The following is a 17,888-nucleotide window of genomic DNA, read 5'->3' as shown; positions in this document are numbered from 1 at the left end:
GTATTTCTTTTAGCTAGGTAGTTATTAAATAGTTAATAACTATTTAATAGCTATTGTACCTAGTTAAAATAAATACAAAGTTACCTGTAAAATAAATATAAACCCTAAAATAGCTACAATGTAATTATTAATTACATTGTAGCTATCTTAGGGTTTATTTTACAGGTAAGTATTTAGTTTTAAATAGGATTCATTTATTTAATGATAGTGTAGTGTTAGGTGTAATTGTAACTTAGGTTAGTTTTTATTTTACAGGTAAATTTATCTTTATTTTAACTAGGTAGCTATTAAATAGTTAATAACTATTTAATAGCTATTGTATCTAGTTAAAATAAATTGAAAGTTGCCTGTAAAATAAAAATAAATCCTAAGATAGCTACAATATAATTATTATTTATATTGTAGCTATATTAGGGTTTATTTTAAAGGTAAGTATTTAGTTTTAAATAGGATTAATTTAGTTAATAAGAGAAATATTATTTAGATTTATTTAATTAATATTTAAGTTAGGGGGGTGTTAGGGTTAGTGTTAGACTTAGGTTTAGGGGTTAATAATTTTTTTACAGTGGCGGCGGTGTAGGGGGGGCAGGATAGGGGTTAATAAATGTATTATAGGTGGCGACGGTGTAGGGGAGGCAGATTAGGGGTTAATAAGTTTAATATAGGTTGCGGCGGGGTCCGGGAGCAGCGGTTTAGGGGTTAAACTATTTATTTAGTTGCGACGAGGTCCGGGATCCGCAGGATAGGGGTTAATAACTTTATTATAGGTGGCGGCGGTATAGGGGGGGCAGGATAGGGGTTACTAGGTATAATGTAGGTGGCGGCGGTGTCCGGGGGCGGCGGTTTAGGGGTTAATACATTTATAAGAGTTGCGGCGGGGTCTAGGAGCGGCGGTTTAGGGGTTAATAACTTTATTTCGTTGCGGGGGGCTCCGGGGGCGCCGGTATAGGGGGTAGAACAGTGTAGTTAGTGTGGGTGCTTAGTGACAGGCTAGCAATAAAGCTGTCAAAAAGCCGAAGAGCAGCGAGATCGGATGAGTGATAATTCTCACAGTCCGCTGCTCATCGCCCCGTACTTGGTGCGTGGCTTTTTGTCAGCTTTATTGATAACTTAGGCGAAATTTTTCAGGTCTGCGGCGGCGATGGTAGGCGAGCTTAGGCGGGCGTATTGGGCCGGCGAAGGCAGGTAAAGTAGACGGCTTGATAACTAGGCCTCTTTACTTTTATATTGGCATTTGAGAGAGTTGTTTTTATTTTCTGTGGTATCCTTTTCCATACTGAAAGTTTCTGTACTTAAAGGCACAGTCTACTCCAAAAATGTTATTTTTTAAAAAGAAAGATAATTCTTTTACTACGTATTCCCCAGCTTTGCATAACCAACAGTTATATGTATATACTTTATAACCTTTAAACTACTAAATTTCTAACCTTTTTTATGCCCCTCCCATACTGCCTTTATCTCAGGGCATTTGTATAGCTTTTCGCAGCAAGACATGTGTGCCATATATATATATATATATATATATATATATATATATATATATATATATATATTGTTGTGCTCACTCAAGTGGAGTTATTCATGAGTCAGCAATAATTAGCTCAAATGCAAGCCTGTAAATAGTACTGAGATATCGGGCAGTCTGCAGAGACTTAGATACAAGGTAATCACAGAGGTAAAAAGTATAATAATATAACTGTGTAGGTTATGTAAAACTGGGGAGTGGGTAATAAAGGTATTATCTTTCTTTTTAAACAATAACATTTTTGGCATAGACTGTCCCTTTAAGATAAACAAGCTGTGTAAACATAGCCAGCATGTATTTTGGCTTTGGTATACAGAGATAATATAATGAAGCAGGTATGTGTACATAAAGTAATACAATAAGCAAATCTGATTGCCCTGCAAGCTCAACTGATTTTAATGGATTGTAGTTTCAAAGAACAAAATAAGCTATTTCATATACAAAAATAAACATAAAAAGCAACTTATCATACACTTTAATCGGTAGCTGGTATAACAAGTCATTGGAAACACATTAAGGGAAAAACAACTTTGCAGTACACCGTCCCACTGAGCACAAGGTAAAGAAGCCCTCTATGACGTATATATGTGTTTTTCAGACTGAGTCCCAAGAGGTGGCTTCTGTGGTGAGTGCAAGTGAAATCCGTACAGTGTCTGAACTGCTGCAAATCTCCCATGAGGGACTTCAGAAAGCCATTACCTTCAAAGTGACGGTGAGTTACCCAGAGGAGCAAAGAGACAGATAATGCAAGAAAGACACACAGTGTATAAGTTATTAAGATACTGATATAAACCAATAAAGTAACAGAATAAAAAAACTGCAAATACATTTGAAATGTTTTATGTTGCTTTAAGGAAGGTCAGAAACCCATAATCCCAAGTATGCCTCCCTCTAGTTATGGGTGCCGCCATGTTGAAATCTATCTTTCACTACATTACAGTTCTGATTTGTTTGCACATATGCAGCAATTCTCCTTTAGACACCTGCAGTGTAACCTAGGTTTCAATATGGCATTACCCATGATTAGAAGGAGGTGCATGAAATGTATTTAGTGTTTGAGATCTAAAGCCTGTTCCTATACGGATATTATTCCTGAGGAAACCAAACTGAGGTAAAACATTGGACCTTCTGTGCCACAAACTCTGAAACATTTTTTAGAGAATGTTTTGCACTCATTTAGAAGAGAGATACTAATGACAATCTTTTGTATTAAAGGAACACTCTACACCAACAAAAGATAGATAATAGGGCCGATTTATCAACGGTCTGTCCGACATGATCTGCTCAGCGGATCAAGTCCAACAGACATCGCTGAATGCAGAGGCGTAACTAGAAACCACTGGGCCCAGGTGCAAGAATCTTTTTTTTTTTTTTTTTTTTTACATTTAACACAGAAAAAAAATGAGATTACATGTCTGCAAAAGGAGGTACCTTGTGCCCACAGTCTGTGAGATGGTCTTACCCCCATTACTGTATATAGTGACACTGTTTAACTCACCAGTACTGTATATAGTGAGTCAGTGACACAGAAGCTGGGCCCCACCCTTGGGGGCCCAGTCGCAATTGCGGACTCTGCACCCCCTGTAGTTTCGCCCCTGGCTGAATGCCAACACAGCGTATGCTGTCGGCATTTATCATTGCACAAGCAGTTCTGGTGAACTGCTTGTGCAATGCCGCCCCCTGAAGATCCGCGGCCAATCAGCTGCTAGCAGTGGGTGTCAATCAGTCCGATCATATAGGATCGGGCAGATTGATGTCCGAAGCCTTAGAGCAGGCGGACCAGTTAAAGGGATATTAAACCCAAAATTTTTCTTTCATAATTCAGACAGAGAATACAATTTTAAACAACATTCCAGTTTACTTCTATTATCTAATTTGCTTCATTCTTTAGATATCCCTAGTTAAAGAAATAGCAATGCACACAGGTGAGCCAATCACAAAAGGCATCTATGTGCAGCAACCAATCAGATGCTACTGAGCCTATCTAGATATGCTTTTAAGGAAAGAATATCAAGAGAATTAAGCAAGTTAGATAATAGAAGTAAATTAGAAAGTTGTTTAAAATGGTATTCTCTATCTGAATCATGAAATAAATTTTTTTGGTTTAATGTCCCTTTAACCCCTTAATGACCGGACCATTTTTCAATTTTCTTACCCTTAATGACAATGGCTATTTTTACATTTCTGCAGTGTTTGTGTTTAGCTGTAATTTTCCTCTTACTCATTTACTGTACCCATACATATTATATACCGTTTTTCTCGCCATTAAATGGACTTTCTAAGGATACCATTATTTTCATCATATCTTATAATTTCCTATAAAAAAAAATATAAAATATGAGGAAAAAATTGAAAAAAACACACTTTTTCTAACTTTGACCCCCAAAATCTGTTACACATCTACAATCACCAAAAAACACCTATGCTAAATAGTTTCTAAATTTTGTCCTGAGTTTAGAAATACCCAATGTTTACATGTTCTTTACTTTTTTTGCAAGTTATAGGGCCATAAATACAAGTAGCACTTTGCTATTTCCAAACAACTTTTTTTCAAAATTAGCGCTAGTTACATTGGAACCCTGATATCTGTCAGGAATACCTGAATATCCCTTGACATGTATATATTTTTTTTTAGAAGACAACCCAAAGTATTGATCTAGGCCCATTTTGGTATATTTCATGCCACCATTTCACCGCCAAATGTCATCAAATAAAAAAAAAAGTTCACTTTTTCACAAATTTTGTCACAAACTTTAGGTTTCCCACTGAAATTATTTACAAACAGCTTCTGCAATTAAGGCACAAATGGTTGTAAATGCTTCTTTGGGATCCCCTTTGTTCAGAAATAGCAGACTTATATGGCTTTGTGGTTGCTTTTTGGTAAGTAGAAGGCCGCTAAATGCTGCTGCGCACCACACGTAAATTATGCCCAGCAGTTAAGGGGTTAAATTAGGTAGCTTGTAGGGAGCTTGCAGGGTTAATTTTAGCTTTAGGGTAGAGATCAGCCTCCCACCTGACACATCCCACCCCCTGATCCCTCCCAAACAGTTCTCTTCCCTCCCCCACCCCACAATTGTCCCCGCCATCTTAAGTACTGGCAGACTTTCTGCCAGTACTAAATAAAAGGAGTTTTTATTTTTTTTAATAAAAAAAAATAAAATGTTTTAGCTGTGATGGACTCCTGCCTTAGCCCCAACCTCCATGATCCCCCCCCCCCCAGCAATCTAACCCTCTCCCCTACCTAATTGCCGCCATCTTGGGTACTGGCAGCTGTCTGCCAGTACCCAATTTGCCCCCCAAAAAAGTGTTTTTAATTATTATTTTTTATTACTAATTTATTTTTTTCTGTAGTGTAGCAGCCCCCCACAATACCCCAACCCCCTCCCCCTCCCAGATCCTCATATATATATATTTCCCCCCCTCTTCCCACTCATTGGTGTCAGTGTGTTTAGGTGATCGCGGGCGTGCGCGCGCACCCGCGCGCGCACGCGCACACGCATGCGCGCCCCCGCACGCTCCCGGCACCCGGCGTGCACATTGCACTAACAGGAGCCGGATGCCGGGTAGCGATGTGCCGCCCACCCGCCTCCCTGTTGCGCTCCCACCCACCAACGAACCGGCCGCATCGCTACCGGTGCAGAGAGGGCCACAGAGTGGCTCTCTCTGCATCGGATGCTTTCTAAGGGTATTGCAGGATGCCTCAATATCGAGGCATCACTGCAATACCCTGAGAGCTGCTGGAAGCGATTGCGATCGCTTCCAGCACTCTCTTAGACAAGTGACGTACCAGGTACGTCCATTGTCACTAACTGCAAGTTTTTGCAGGACGTACCTGGTACGTCACTTGTCATTAAGGGGTTAAGAAGCAGCAGTTTTAAGACCACTGCTTCATAACTGCTGTTTCCTGTGAGCCTGAAGGCTCGCGCGGAAACAGGGGCATCAGTCCCAATGCCTTTACTACTCATCCCCCAGCTTTGCACAACCAACATTGTTATATTAAAGTGATACTAAACTCAAACTTTTTTCTTTCATGATTCAGACAGAGCAGGCAATTTTAAGCAACTTTCTAATTTACTCCTATTATCAATTTTTCTTCGTTCACTTGCTATCTTTATTTGAAAAGCAAGAATGTAAGCTTAGGAGACGGCCCATTTTTGGTTCAGCACCTGGGTTTGCGCCTGCTGATCCAGGGTGCTGAACCAAAAATGAGCTGGCTCATTAGCTTAGCTTAAATGGACACTGAACCCAATTTTTTTTCTTTCATGATTCAGATAGAGCATGCAATTTTAAGCAACTTTCTAATTTACTCCTATTATCAAATTTGCTTCGTTCTCTTGCTATCTTTATTTGAAAAAGAAGGTGTCTAAGCTTTTTTTTTTGTTCATACTCTGGACAGCACTTTTTTTATTGGTGGATGAATTTATCCACCAATCAGCAAGAACAACCCAGGTTGTTCATCAAAAATGGGACGGCATCGAAACTTACTTTCTTGCATTTCAAATAAAGATACCAAGAGAATGAAGAATATTTGATAATAGGAGTAAATTAGAAAGTTGCTTAAAATGTCATGCTCTATCTGAATAACAAAAGAAAAAATTTGGGTTCAGTGTCCCTTTAAAATTGCATGCTCTATCTGAATCATGAAAGAAAAAAATTTGGTTTAGTGTCCCTTTAATATACTTTATAACATTTAAACCTCTAAATTTCTGCCTGTTTCTAAGCCACCTAGGACAATCTCTTATCTTATCACATGTTTTTTTATTAGCTTTTCACAACAGGAGACTGCTAGTCCATGTAAGCCATATAGATAACATTGTGATCTCTCTTGATTTGTGCATGACACTGTACTAATTGGCTAAAATGCAACCAATAGATAATAAATGAATAGCCATGTGATCAGGGTGCTGTCAAAAGAAGCTTAGATACAAGGTAATCACAGAGGTAAAAAGTATATAAATATAACCATGTTGACTGTGCAAAACTAGGGAATGGGTAATAAAGGGTAATAAATCTTTTCAAACAATAAAATTTTTGGAGTTGACTGGGATTTTAATTCTTAACTCGTAAAACCTATCCCAAATCAATGTCCTAGCCATGTACATCATGAAGTAACCTATATATTTTTTTCTTTCATTGATCTTCAGGAAACCATGAGAGAGAAAATTTACACCCCACTAACAGTGGACAGCGCTGTTGATGCCAGGTAACCAATTTTCATAGACAGAGGTTTTGGGAAAATGGAAAACAAGTGTAACCCAAATCCATCAGCTGCTCCTTGCATGTTTATTGAACATTTCAACTTCAACAACCTTGACCTTTTAAAAACCTTTTATTTTTGCTCATTTTGAGGAACATATCTTGGCTGTTTGGACAATGTTTTTTTTTTCCTATTTAAAGTTTTCATGCATGTTCATACCGGCAGCCATTGCAGGATTGTCATGGGTTGGGAAGTCTGTCATCTGTGGATCTTGCAGCGTTTCTGGTTAGATCAAAAGTCTTGGGCCTAGATTTAGAGTTTGGCGGTAGCCGTGAAAACCAGCGTTAGAGGCTCCTAACGCTGGTTTTAGGCTACCGCCGGTATTTGGAGTCACTCAAAATAGGGTCTAACGCTCACTTTTCAGCCGCGACTTTTCCATACCGCAGATCCCCTTACGTCAATTGCGTATCCTATCTTTTCAATGGGATCTTCCTAACGCCGGTATTTAGAGTCGTTTCTGAAGTGAGCGTTAGAGCTCTAACGACAAAACTCCAGCCGCAGAAAAAAAGCAGGAGTTAAGAGCTTTCTGGGCTAACGCCGGTTCATAAAGCTCTTAACTACTGTACCCTAAAGTACACTAACACCCATAAACTACCTATGTACCCCTAATTTGAGGTCCCCCCACATCGCCGCCACTCAATTTTTTTTTTAACCCCTAATCTGCCGACCGCAAAGCGCCGCCAGCTAAATTATCCCTATGTACCCCTAATCTGCTGCCCCTAACCCCGCTGACCCCTGTATTATAATTATTAACCCCTAACCTGCCCCCCACAACGTCGCCGCCAGCTACTTACAATAATTAACCCCTAATCTGCCGACCGCAAAGCGCCGCCACCTACATTATAGCTATGTACCCCTAATCTGCTGCCCCTAACACCGCCGACCCCTGTATTATATTTATTAACCCCTAACCTGCCCCCCTCAACGTCGCCGACACCTGCCTCCACTGATTAACCCCTAATCTGCCGAGCGGACCGCACCGCTACTATAATAAAGTTATTAACCCCTAATCCGCCTCACTAACCCTATCATAAATAGTATTAACCCCTAATCTGCACTCCCTAACATCGCCGACACCTAACTTCAATTATTAACCCCTAATCTGCCGACCGGAGCTCACCGCTACTATAATAAATGGATTAACCCCTAAAACTAAGTCTAACCCTAACACTAACACCCCCCTAACTTAAATATAATTTACATCTAACGAAATTAATTATCTCTTATTAAATAAATTATTCCTATTTAAAGCTAAATACTTACCTGTAAAAGAAATCCTAATATAGCTACAATATAAATTATAATTACATTGTAGCTATTTTAGGATTAATATTTATTTTACAGGCAACTTTGTATTTATTTTAACCAGGTACAATAGCTATTAAATAGTTAAGAACTATTTAATAGTTACCTAGTTAAAATAATATCAAAATTACCTGTAAAATAAATCCTAACCTAAGTTATAATTAAACCTAACACTACCCTATCAATAAATTAATTAAATAAAATACCTACAATTACCTACAATAAAACCTAACACTACACTATCAATAAATAAATTAAATACAATTCCTACAAATAACTACAATGAAATAAACTAACTAAAGTACAAAAAATAAAAAAGAACTAAGTTACAAAAAATAATAAAATATTTACAAACATCAGAAAAATATTACAACAATTTTAAACTAATTACACCTACTCTAAGCCCCCTAATAAAATAACAAAGACCCCCAAAATAAAAAAATGCCCTACCCTATTCTAAATTAATAAAGTTAAAAGCTCTTTTACCTTACCAGCCCTGAACAGGGCCCTTTGCGGGGCATGCCCCAAGAAAATCAGCTCTTTTGCCTGTAAAAAAAAACATACAATACCCCCCCCCAACATTACAACCCACCACCCACATACCCCTAATCTAACCCAAACCCCCCTTAAATAAACCTAACACTAAGCCCCTGAAGATCTTCCTACCTTGTCTTCACCTCAACAGGTATCACCGATCCGTCCTGGCATCCGGTGCTGAAGAGGTCCAGAAGAGGCTCCAAAGTCTTCCTCCTATCCGGCAAGAAGAGGACATCCGGACCGGCAAACATCTTCATCCAAGCGGCATCTTCAATCTTCTTCCATCCGGTGCGGAGCGGGTCCATCTTGAAGCAGCCGACGCGGATCCATCCTCTTCTTCCGGCGTCTCCCGACGAATGACGGTTCCTTTAAGGGACGTCATCCAAGATGGCGTCCCTCGAATTCCGATTGGCTGATAGGATTCTATCAGCCAATCGGAATTAAGGTAAGAATATTCTGATTGGCTGATGGAATCAGCCAATCAGAATCAAGTTCAATCCGATTGGCTGATCCAATCAGCCAATCAGATTGAGCTCGCATTCTATTGGCTGATCGGAACAGCCAATAGAATGCGAGCTCAATCTGATTGGCTGATTGGATCAGCCAATCGGATTGAACTTGATTCTGATTGGCTGATTCCATCAGCCAATCAGAATATTCTTACCTTAATTCCGATTGGCTGATAGAATCCTATCAGCCAATCGGAATTCGAGGGACGCCATCTTGGATGACGTCCCTTAAAGGAACCGTCATTCGTCGGGAGTCGCCGGAAGAAGAGGATGGATCCGCGTCGGCTGCTTCAAGATGGACCCGCTCCGCACCGGATGGAAGAAGATTGAAGATGCCGCTTGGATGAAGATGTTTGCCGGTCCGGATGTCCTCTTCTTGCCGGATAGGAGGAAGACTTTGGAGCCTCTTCTGGACCTCTTCAGCACCGGATGCCAGGACGGATCGGTGATACCTGTTGAGGTGAAGACAAGGTAGGAAGATCTTCAGGGGCTTAGTGTTAGGTTTATTTAAGGGGGGTTTGGGTTAGATTAGGGGTATGTGGGTGGTGGGTTGTAATGTTGGGGGGGGGGTATTGTATGTTTTTTTTTACAGGCAAAAGAGCTGATTTTCTTGGGGCATGCCCCGCAAAGGGCCCTGTTCAGGGCTGGTAAGGTAAAAGAGCTTTTAACTTTATTAATTTAGAATAGGGTAGGGCATTTTTTTATTTTGGGGGTCTTTGTTATTTTATTAGGGGGCTTAGAGTAGGTGTAATTAGTTTAAAATTGTTGTAATATTTTTCTGATGTTTGTAAATATTTTATTATTTTTTGTAACTTAGTTCTTTTTTATTTTTTGTACTTTAGTTAGTTTATTTCATTGTAGTTATTTGTAGGAATTGTATTTAATTTATTTATTGATAGTGTAGTGTTAGGTTTTATTGTAGGTAATTGTAGGTATTTTATTTAATTAATTTATTGATAGGGTAGTGTTAGGTTTAATTATAACTTAGGTTAGGATTTATTTTACAGGTAATTTTGTTATTATTTTAACTAGGTAACTATTAAATAGTTCTTAACTATTTAATAGCTATTGTACCTGGTTAAAATAATTACAAAGTTGCCTGTAAAATAAATATTAATCCTAAAATAGCTACAATGTAATTATAATTTATATTGTAGCTATATTAGGATTTCTTTTACAGGTAAGTATTTAGCTTTAAATAGGAATAATTTATTTAATAAGAGATAATTAATTTCGTTAGATGTAAATTATATTTAAGTTAGGGGGGTGTTAGTGTTAGGGTTAGACTTAGCTTTAGGGGTTAATCCATTTATTATAGTAGCGGTGAGCTCCGGTCGGCAGATTAGGGGTTAATAATTGAAGTTAGGTGTCGGCGATGTTAGGGAGTGCCGATTAGGGGTTAATACTATTTATGATAGGGTTAGTGAGGCGGATTAGGGGTTAATAACTTTATTATAGTAGCGGTGCGGTCCGCTCGGCAGATTAGGGGTTAATAAGTGTAGGCAGGTGTCGGCGACGTTGAGGGGGGCAGATTAGGGGTTAATAAATATAATATAGGGGTCGGCGGTGTTAGGGGCAGCAGATTAGGGGTACATAAGGATAACGTAGGTGGCGGCGCTTTGCGGTCGGCAGATTAGGGGTTAATTATTGTAAGTAGCTGGCGGCGACGTTGTGGGGGGCAGGTTAGGGGTTAATAAATATAATACAGGGGTCGGCGGTGTTAGGGGCAGCAGATTAGGGGTACATAGGGATAATGTAAGTTGCGGCGGTTTACGGAGCAGAAGATTAGGGGTTAATAATATAATGCAGGGGTCAGCGATAGCGGGGGCGGCAGATTAGGGGTTAATAAGTGTAAGGTTAGGGGTGTTTAGACTCGGGGTACATGTTAGAGTGTTAGGTGCAGACGTAGGAAGTGTTTCCCCATAGGAAACAATGGGGCTGCGTTAGGAGCTGAACGCTGCTTTTTTGCAGGTGTTAGGTTTTTTTTCAGCTCAAACAGCCCCATTGTTTCCTATGGGAGAATCGTGCACGAGCACGTTTTTGAGGCTGGCCGCGTCCGTAAGCAACTCTGGTATCGAGAGTTGCATTTGCGGTAAAAATGCTCTACGCTCCTTTTTTGGAGCCTAACGCAGCATTTTTTTGGACTCTCGATACCAGAGTTAAATTTATGGTGCGGCCAGAAAAAAGCCCGCATAGCGTTAACAACCCATCTACCGCCAAACTCCAAATCTAGGCCTTGATTTCCAGGAATTATACCGGCTTTATTCATGACTATCACAACTCCACCCAACACCACTCATAACACACAGACCACGGCCATTTCACATTGCTGGGTCACCCATCCTATTGTAATTCCCTCCATAAAAAACTGACGGTCAACACCCACAAGTTCCACCTACCTACCTGTACCAAAAAGTCTCCAAGAAATGTTGGGAGGTATAGTTCACATCTTATAGCCTTGCACCTCCTATGAAGAATCTCTTACTTCCACAAACCTCCTCCTTTCTGTAATTTTATTTTTTCTAGTAGTTACGCTTTACTCTTGGATAAGAAAAAGGGGAGAAGATCCAATGGCACTACTGTAGCGTAACAGGGAATATAATTACAAATAAAGATTCTCACTTAGTAGTTTGAAGGAGATTAACTAGGTTTATCTCCTATTTTTGTAAAGAAATGTAGGTGCTGTGTACTTAGCCAAAACGAAAAACAAATGAAGATCAGAGTCTTCAAAAATTGTACAACAAAATAGCACTCACATTCCCTGAATAAAGAATTGGTTTCGGTTACTAGTGGCAGGTGTACCGGAAAGTAATTTAAAATATAACTTTTATTAGCACTTTAAAATAACTGAAACAAACAATTTAAAAACACAGGAATTGAAATAGCTTAAAAAATGAGTAGCAATGTGGTTTAGATTCTATTATCTGATTCCAAGGAATACATCCATATAGATAAACGGGTTAGATAACCTTAGACTTAAAGATTGAAAGATATATAAGTGATTTACTGATATTACGATCTATCTCTGAATATTGAATTATGAGGTGAAAATGGGGCAGATAGATCTAACAGAGTACTGGTATACTCAATTGTTTTGCGATGATAAACTTGAAATATAAAGTTTATTAAACAATATGTATATAATTGTGTTGGTGATTATGGTATTTATCAAAATATACCATGTACAGTATAGATCAAACCTTATCAAACCGTGTTCATCTGGGGTAATAGGCTTAAAACTGCCCAGTTACCTAATCATAACACATAAACTTAATTTCAGCAGCAGTATTCTCAACTTTGGTTGTTAAAAGTAGGGTTGCCAAGTTTAATAAACGTCTTTTAATAAGGATATAATTCAACTTAGGCACGAGTATTATTACTTGAAATTGTCCCCAAAAAATTTTTTTAGGACATAAAGATCCTATGTACATTACATCATCTTTTGATGGTTTGTTGAGTCATTGTACTCTGAACAGCTCATATTAAATAAATATCTTTAGTGTTAACTGAAGTGCCAACCGTAGATTATGTAACTTATGTTGTGGATTGTATTCAATTTCTACAGGTATGATTGGTCACAAATTTAGACGTACCTATGATGGTATTAGATCTTATTTGCTATAGGTTTGGTCTTATATTTATTAAATGCCCTTGTTTGAAATTAGGTTGAAAATTGGAGTAGTCCAATATTTTGTATATTATATTCAATTTTAGCTAATACAATTTGTCACCTATTAGGGGGTAACTAAGATGATACTAATGTAGACCTTATTTGCTAAGAATGTGGTCTCTTATCAGTTATAAATCCCTCATATATTGGATCCTATTATCATAGAAACACTGGCTGGTGGAGTACTGATATCAGTTGAATGGGTGTAAAACACTAGTGATTCAGTAAACACACCACAGTCAGGTGATATCAACATATACGCTAATAGTAATAGGTAGAGCTACTTATATAAATTCTGCTGTATAGTTGCTGATTGATACCTTTTGTAAGCATGTATTCAGTTAGGTGTTATAGTTGCGTAAACGTTTATTAAAGTATGGTTATAAGTTTTAAATAACCCAAGATTGAAATATTGTAACGTTCACTTGAATTTATCTTATAGTAAGTATTTGTTAGCTTAATTAGCTAGTTTGCCTAATGGTAGCTTAAACATAGCAAAATATTAGGCTGCTAATGTTGTTCAGCTTATAGTCACTACTGATAATATCTTTGTACTAAATAAGTTGTTTAAATATTGAATAGTAGCGTTACACACAGGATTGTATTTAAGCTGAAATCAGTACATTTACTTCAGCGTGTCGGCTGAATATCAGTAATTTAAGGCACTAACTATTGTAGCTCCTGAATGTAAAAGCAGTAGAGTATACGTTTTTGAACAATAGATTCTAAGTTCTAAATAACCCTTGAACAACCACTGTAATGATTGTCCAAATTGTACTTGCACAATGTGCCTGTACGTAAATTGAGGTGTATTCCTTGTATGCTACCCCAAATAAACAATACCAGTATGCTAGGCTGCTATTGATATTAAAGTAGTGTGAACACTAATCATTGTATCACTATATTAAATAAGCAGTCTAGAAACTACTTGCTGGTATTACAAATGAATTGCTGAAAGCTAATTCCTGCTACTGTTTAAAAAAACACATAAAGAGAGCCCATTATCCCCCACACACCCCTGACATGTAGTTTCTAGACTTATTAAAAGACGTTTATTAAACTTGGCAACCCTCACTTTTAACAACCAAAGTTGAGAATACTGCTGCTGAAATTAAGTTTATGTGTTATGATTAGGTAACTGGGCAGTTTTAAGCCTATTACCCCAGATGAACACGGTTTGATAAGGTTTGATCTATACTGTACATGGTATATTTTGATAAATACCATAATCACCAACACAATTATATACATATTGTTTAATAAACTTTATATTTCAAGTTTATCATCGCAAAACAATTGAGTATACCAGTACTCTGTTAGATCTATCTGCCCCATTTTCACCTCATAATTCAATATTCAGAGATAGATCGTAATATCAGTAAATCACTTATATATCTTTCAATCTTTAAGTCTAAGGTTATCTAACCCGTTTATCTATATGGATGTATTCCTTGGAATCAGATAATAGAATCTAAACCACATTGCTACTCATTTTTTAAGCTATTTCAATTCCTGTGTTTTTAAATTGTTTGTTTCAGTTATTTTAAAGTGCTAATAAAAGTTATATTTTAAATTACTTTCCGGTACACCTGCCACTAGTAACCGAAACCAATTCTTTATTCAGGGAATCTGAGTGCTATTTTGTTGTACAATTTTTGAAGACTCTGATCTTCATTTGTTTTACGCTTTACTCTTGATTATGACCTCTTGATCTAACACATAATTTTATTTTACCCTGGTTGTTGTCCATGCTTTTTGTAAAGTGTTGTTCAGTGTTATGTTTCTCTGTTGCAGAGATGCCATTGCCAAGATTTTATATTCACTGCTCTTCAACTGGCTCACTGAGCGAATCAACAAGCTGGTGTTCCCCAGACAGGATGCCCTCTCTATTGCTATTCTTGATATATATGGATTTGAGGTGAGTGGATGGATTTAGCCACCAATAAGCAAGCATAACCCAGGTTCTGAACTAAAAATGGGCCGGCTCCTAAGCTTTACATTCCTGCTTTTAAAATAGAAATAGCAAGAGAAAAAAGAAAATTGATAATAAGTTGCTTAAAATTACCTGATCTATCTAAACCAGTAAAGAAAAAAAATTGGGTTTAGTATCCTTTAACCCCTTCACCCAAAACAATGTATATATACGTTGTGGGGTAAGTTAGCTATCGTACCGCACCACATGTATATACGTCGTTGCTTAAGGAGGCTCTAGCAATCTCGACTGTTAAGTTACAGCCGGGAGCTGGAACTTCTGAAGCTTGAGGCATCTCCCGCATATGGAGCCGGAGCGCGATCGGAGGGTAGATGCCTGATTGTTACAAACGGTGACACTGTGTTTGTCACCGTCTGTAGCGATCTTCTGCTGGAGCCGGCAGGAGGTGTGGGAGGAAGTCTGGTGGTGGGTGGGCGGCCCAGCAGGGGAGGCAGAAGGGAGTGGGAGGGGCCCTACGCTGCTCAGAAATTCAAGTAAAGGGACAGGGAGGGATGGGGCAGCTACACTACTTAAAAGGGGGTGTGGGGGACCCTAAGCTAAAGATCGTGGGTGGGGGGGCACAATAGAAAAAGAAAAATTGCCACAAAACAAATGGTACCTAAGATGGTGGCAGTAGTTAGGGCAGGGTAGGTTTAGAGAGCTGTTTGGGGGATCAGGAAGGTCGCAGTAAGGGGGATCCTACACTGCAGAAAATCTAAAACATATATATATTATATATATAAAAAAAAGCCTTACATTTTCATACTGGCAGTTTGACTGCCAGTACCTAAGATGGGGGGACAAGTGGGGGGTGAGGGAGGGCAGAGAGCTGTTTGAGAGGGATCAGGTAGGTATCAGGGGTTGGGAAGTGTCAGGTGGCAGGGTAATCTCTACACTAAAGCTAAAATTAACCTTTTAAGCTACCTAATTAACCCATTCAGTTTGATGCGCAGCTGCAATTAGCGGCCTTCTAATTACCAAAAAGCAAAGGCCAAGTCTTATATATCTGCTATTTCTGAACAAAGGGGATCCCAGAGAAACGTTTAGCCACCAATCAGCATGTGCAACCCAGGTGCTGAACCAAAAATGGGCCGGCTCCTAAGCTTTACATTCTTGCTTTTCAAATAAAGATAGCAAGAGAACAAAGAAAAATTGATTACAGGAGTAAATTAGAAAGTTGCTTAAAATTGCTGCTCTATCTGAATCATGAAAGAAAAAAATAGTGTTTAGTGTCCCTTTAACTGAAAACACCATACAGCTCAATACAATTCTACAGGTAAGTTTACATTTATTATAAGATAGGGATGTTGTAATTTTAATTTAAAGTTAGCGGCTTGTTAGGTTTAGGGGTTAATAGCTTAATTTAGTTTATGGCGATGTGGGGGGCTTGGTTTAGGGGTTAATAGGTTTAGTTAGTGGTAGTGATGTGGGAGGACAGAGGTTTAGGGGTTAATACGTTTATACATTTATTTATTGGCGGCGGGGTCCGGGAGCGGCGGGATAGGGTTTAATAACTTTATTTAGGTTGCGGTGGGGTCTGGGAGCGGCGGCATAGGGGTTAATAAGTTTATTTAGGTTGCGGCGGGGGCCGGAAGCGGTGGGAAAGGGGTTAATAACTTTATTTAGGTTGCAGCGGTGTCGGGGGCAGCAGATTAGGGGTGTTTAGACTCTGGGTTTATGTTAGGGTGTTAGGTGTAAACGTAACTTGTTTTCAACCATAAAAATCAATGGGATATCTGGCAGCATCGAACATAAGCTTTCGCTGCTTTCAGACTCCCATTGATCTCTATGGCATACGCGGCATCCAGGGTTGCGTATTGAAAACCAGGTATGCTGGGCCGGAATAGCCGCGAGCGTACCTGTTAGAAATTTGATAAATGGGAAAAGGTGTCCAATAGAGCCGAATGTGTATTTGGAACATCTATAATGACGTAAGCATCGATCTGCGTCGGATTGAGGCCGGCGGATCGTATGTTACGTCATAAATTTCAACATTTGCCGGTCTGTAGGCTTAGATAACTAGGTCAGATCAAGCTTGCAACAATTACGCTGCGGAATTCCGGCGTATTTGCTGTTGACGGCTTGATACATATCCCTCATAATGAGAAAATGCTAATAAAGTCATTCTTTTTTTTATTTAATGCACTTTGTACTACAGTGTTAATTTACTGCACTTTCAGAAATTCAAAAGCTCTAACAAATTAGAGCAAATTATTTATTTTAGAATCTCCTTTTAATTTTGTTGTTACATTACAGGACCTCTGCTTTAACAGCTTTGAGCAACTGTGCATCAATTATGCAAATGAATATCTGCAATTTTTCTTCAACAAAATCATATTCAAAGAAGAACAGGTGTGTGTAAATAATCACGGAACCCTGTAATATATTGCACCCTTAGCACTGAGGGATCATGGGATGAATAATTCAGTAATACAAGAACTGGCATCTTCCTTTTAGCCTGAATACCGATTTAGTAAAACCTGGTATTTATTTAACTCATAAAGATCTGTGTCTGTCCCTCATCATAGCCTCAGTTGGGTGAGTTTAGCTCCATTATAATCAATCCAACAGTGTATAAAGCAAGCTTTATTGTCAATAATATTCCTACAACAACAACAAATACACCAGGTCACCACATAGCATAATATATTCGCAATAGCCACACATAAATGTACAGTATAAAGGACTCACACAAAATAAAGGCAGTCAAAAGGGCTTTAACATAGAAATACATAAATACACATGCCTTAATATATATATATATATATATATATATATATATATATATATATATATATATATATATATATATATATATATATACAAATGAGGAAGAAAGAAGGCTGAGTCTTGAAGTCGATAAACAAGTTTTATTAGGAGGAGGCTTCACTAGGACACAAGGTGAGCTCCTATCTTACGCGTTTCGCACATGAGCACATGCGCTTCATTCATTCATTCATTCATATATATATACTGTATGTATGTGATGTGTGTGTTATATATATATATATATATGTGTGTATATGTACAGTATATATATATAAATATATGTGTGTGTGTGTGTGTGTGTGTGTATATATATATATATATATATGTATTTATAGGCATATATA

General features: G+C 38.3%; 1 protein-coding gene across 1 annotated transcript in view; it reads left to right on the top strand.

Annotated features, from left to right (window-relative positions):
- The window catches only part of MYO15A (myosin XVA), a 628,913-nt gene that overhangs the window by 126,084 nt on the left and 484,941 nt on the right, over window positions 1-17,888 (top strand). The window contains 4 exon segments of the mRNA XM_053694925.1: window positions 2,124-2,237; window positions 6,670-6,728; window positions 14,598-14,721; window positions 17,032-17,127. Coding sequence (XP_053550900.1) covers window positions 2,124-2,237; window positions 6,670-6,728; window positions 14,598-14,721; window positions 17,032-17,127 — 393 coding nt within the window.

Source organism: Bombina bombina, chromosome 11, assembly GCF_027579735.1.
Source record: "Bombina bombina isolate aBomBom1 chromosome 11, aBomBom1.pri, whole genome shotgun sequence".
Lineage (NCBI taxonomy): Eukaryota > Metazoa > Chordata > Amphibia > Anura > Bombinatoridae > Bombina > Bombina bombina.
Note: the sequence above shows the minus strand (reverse complement) of the source record. Positions and strands in the feature narration are given on the sequence as shown.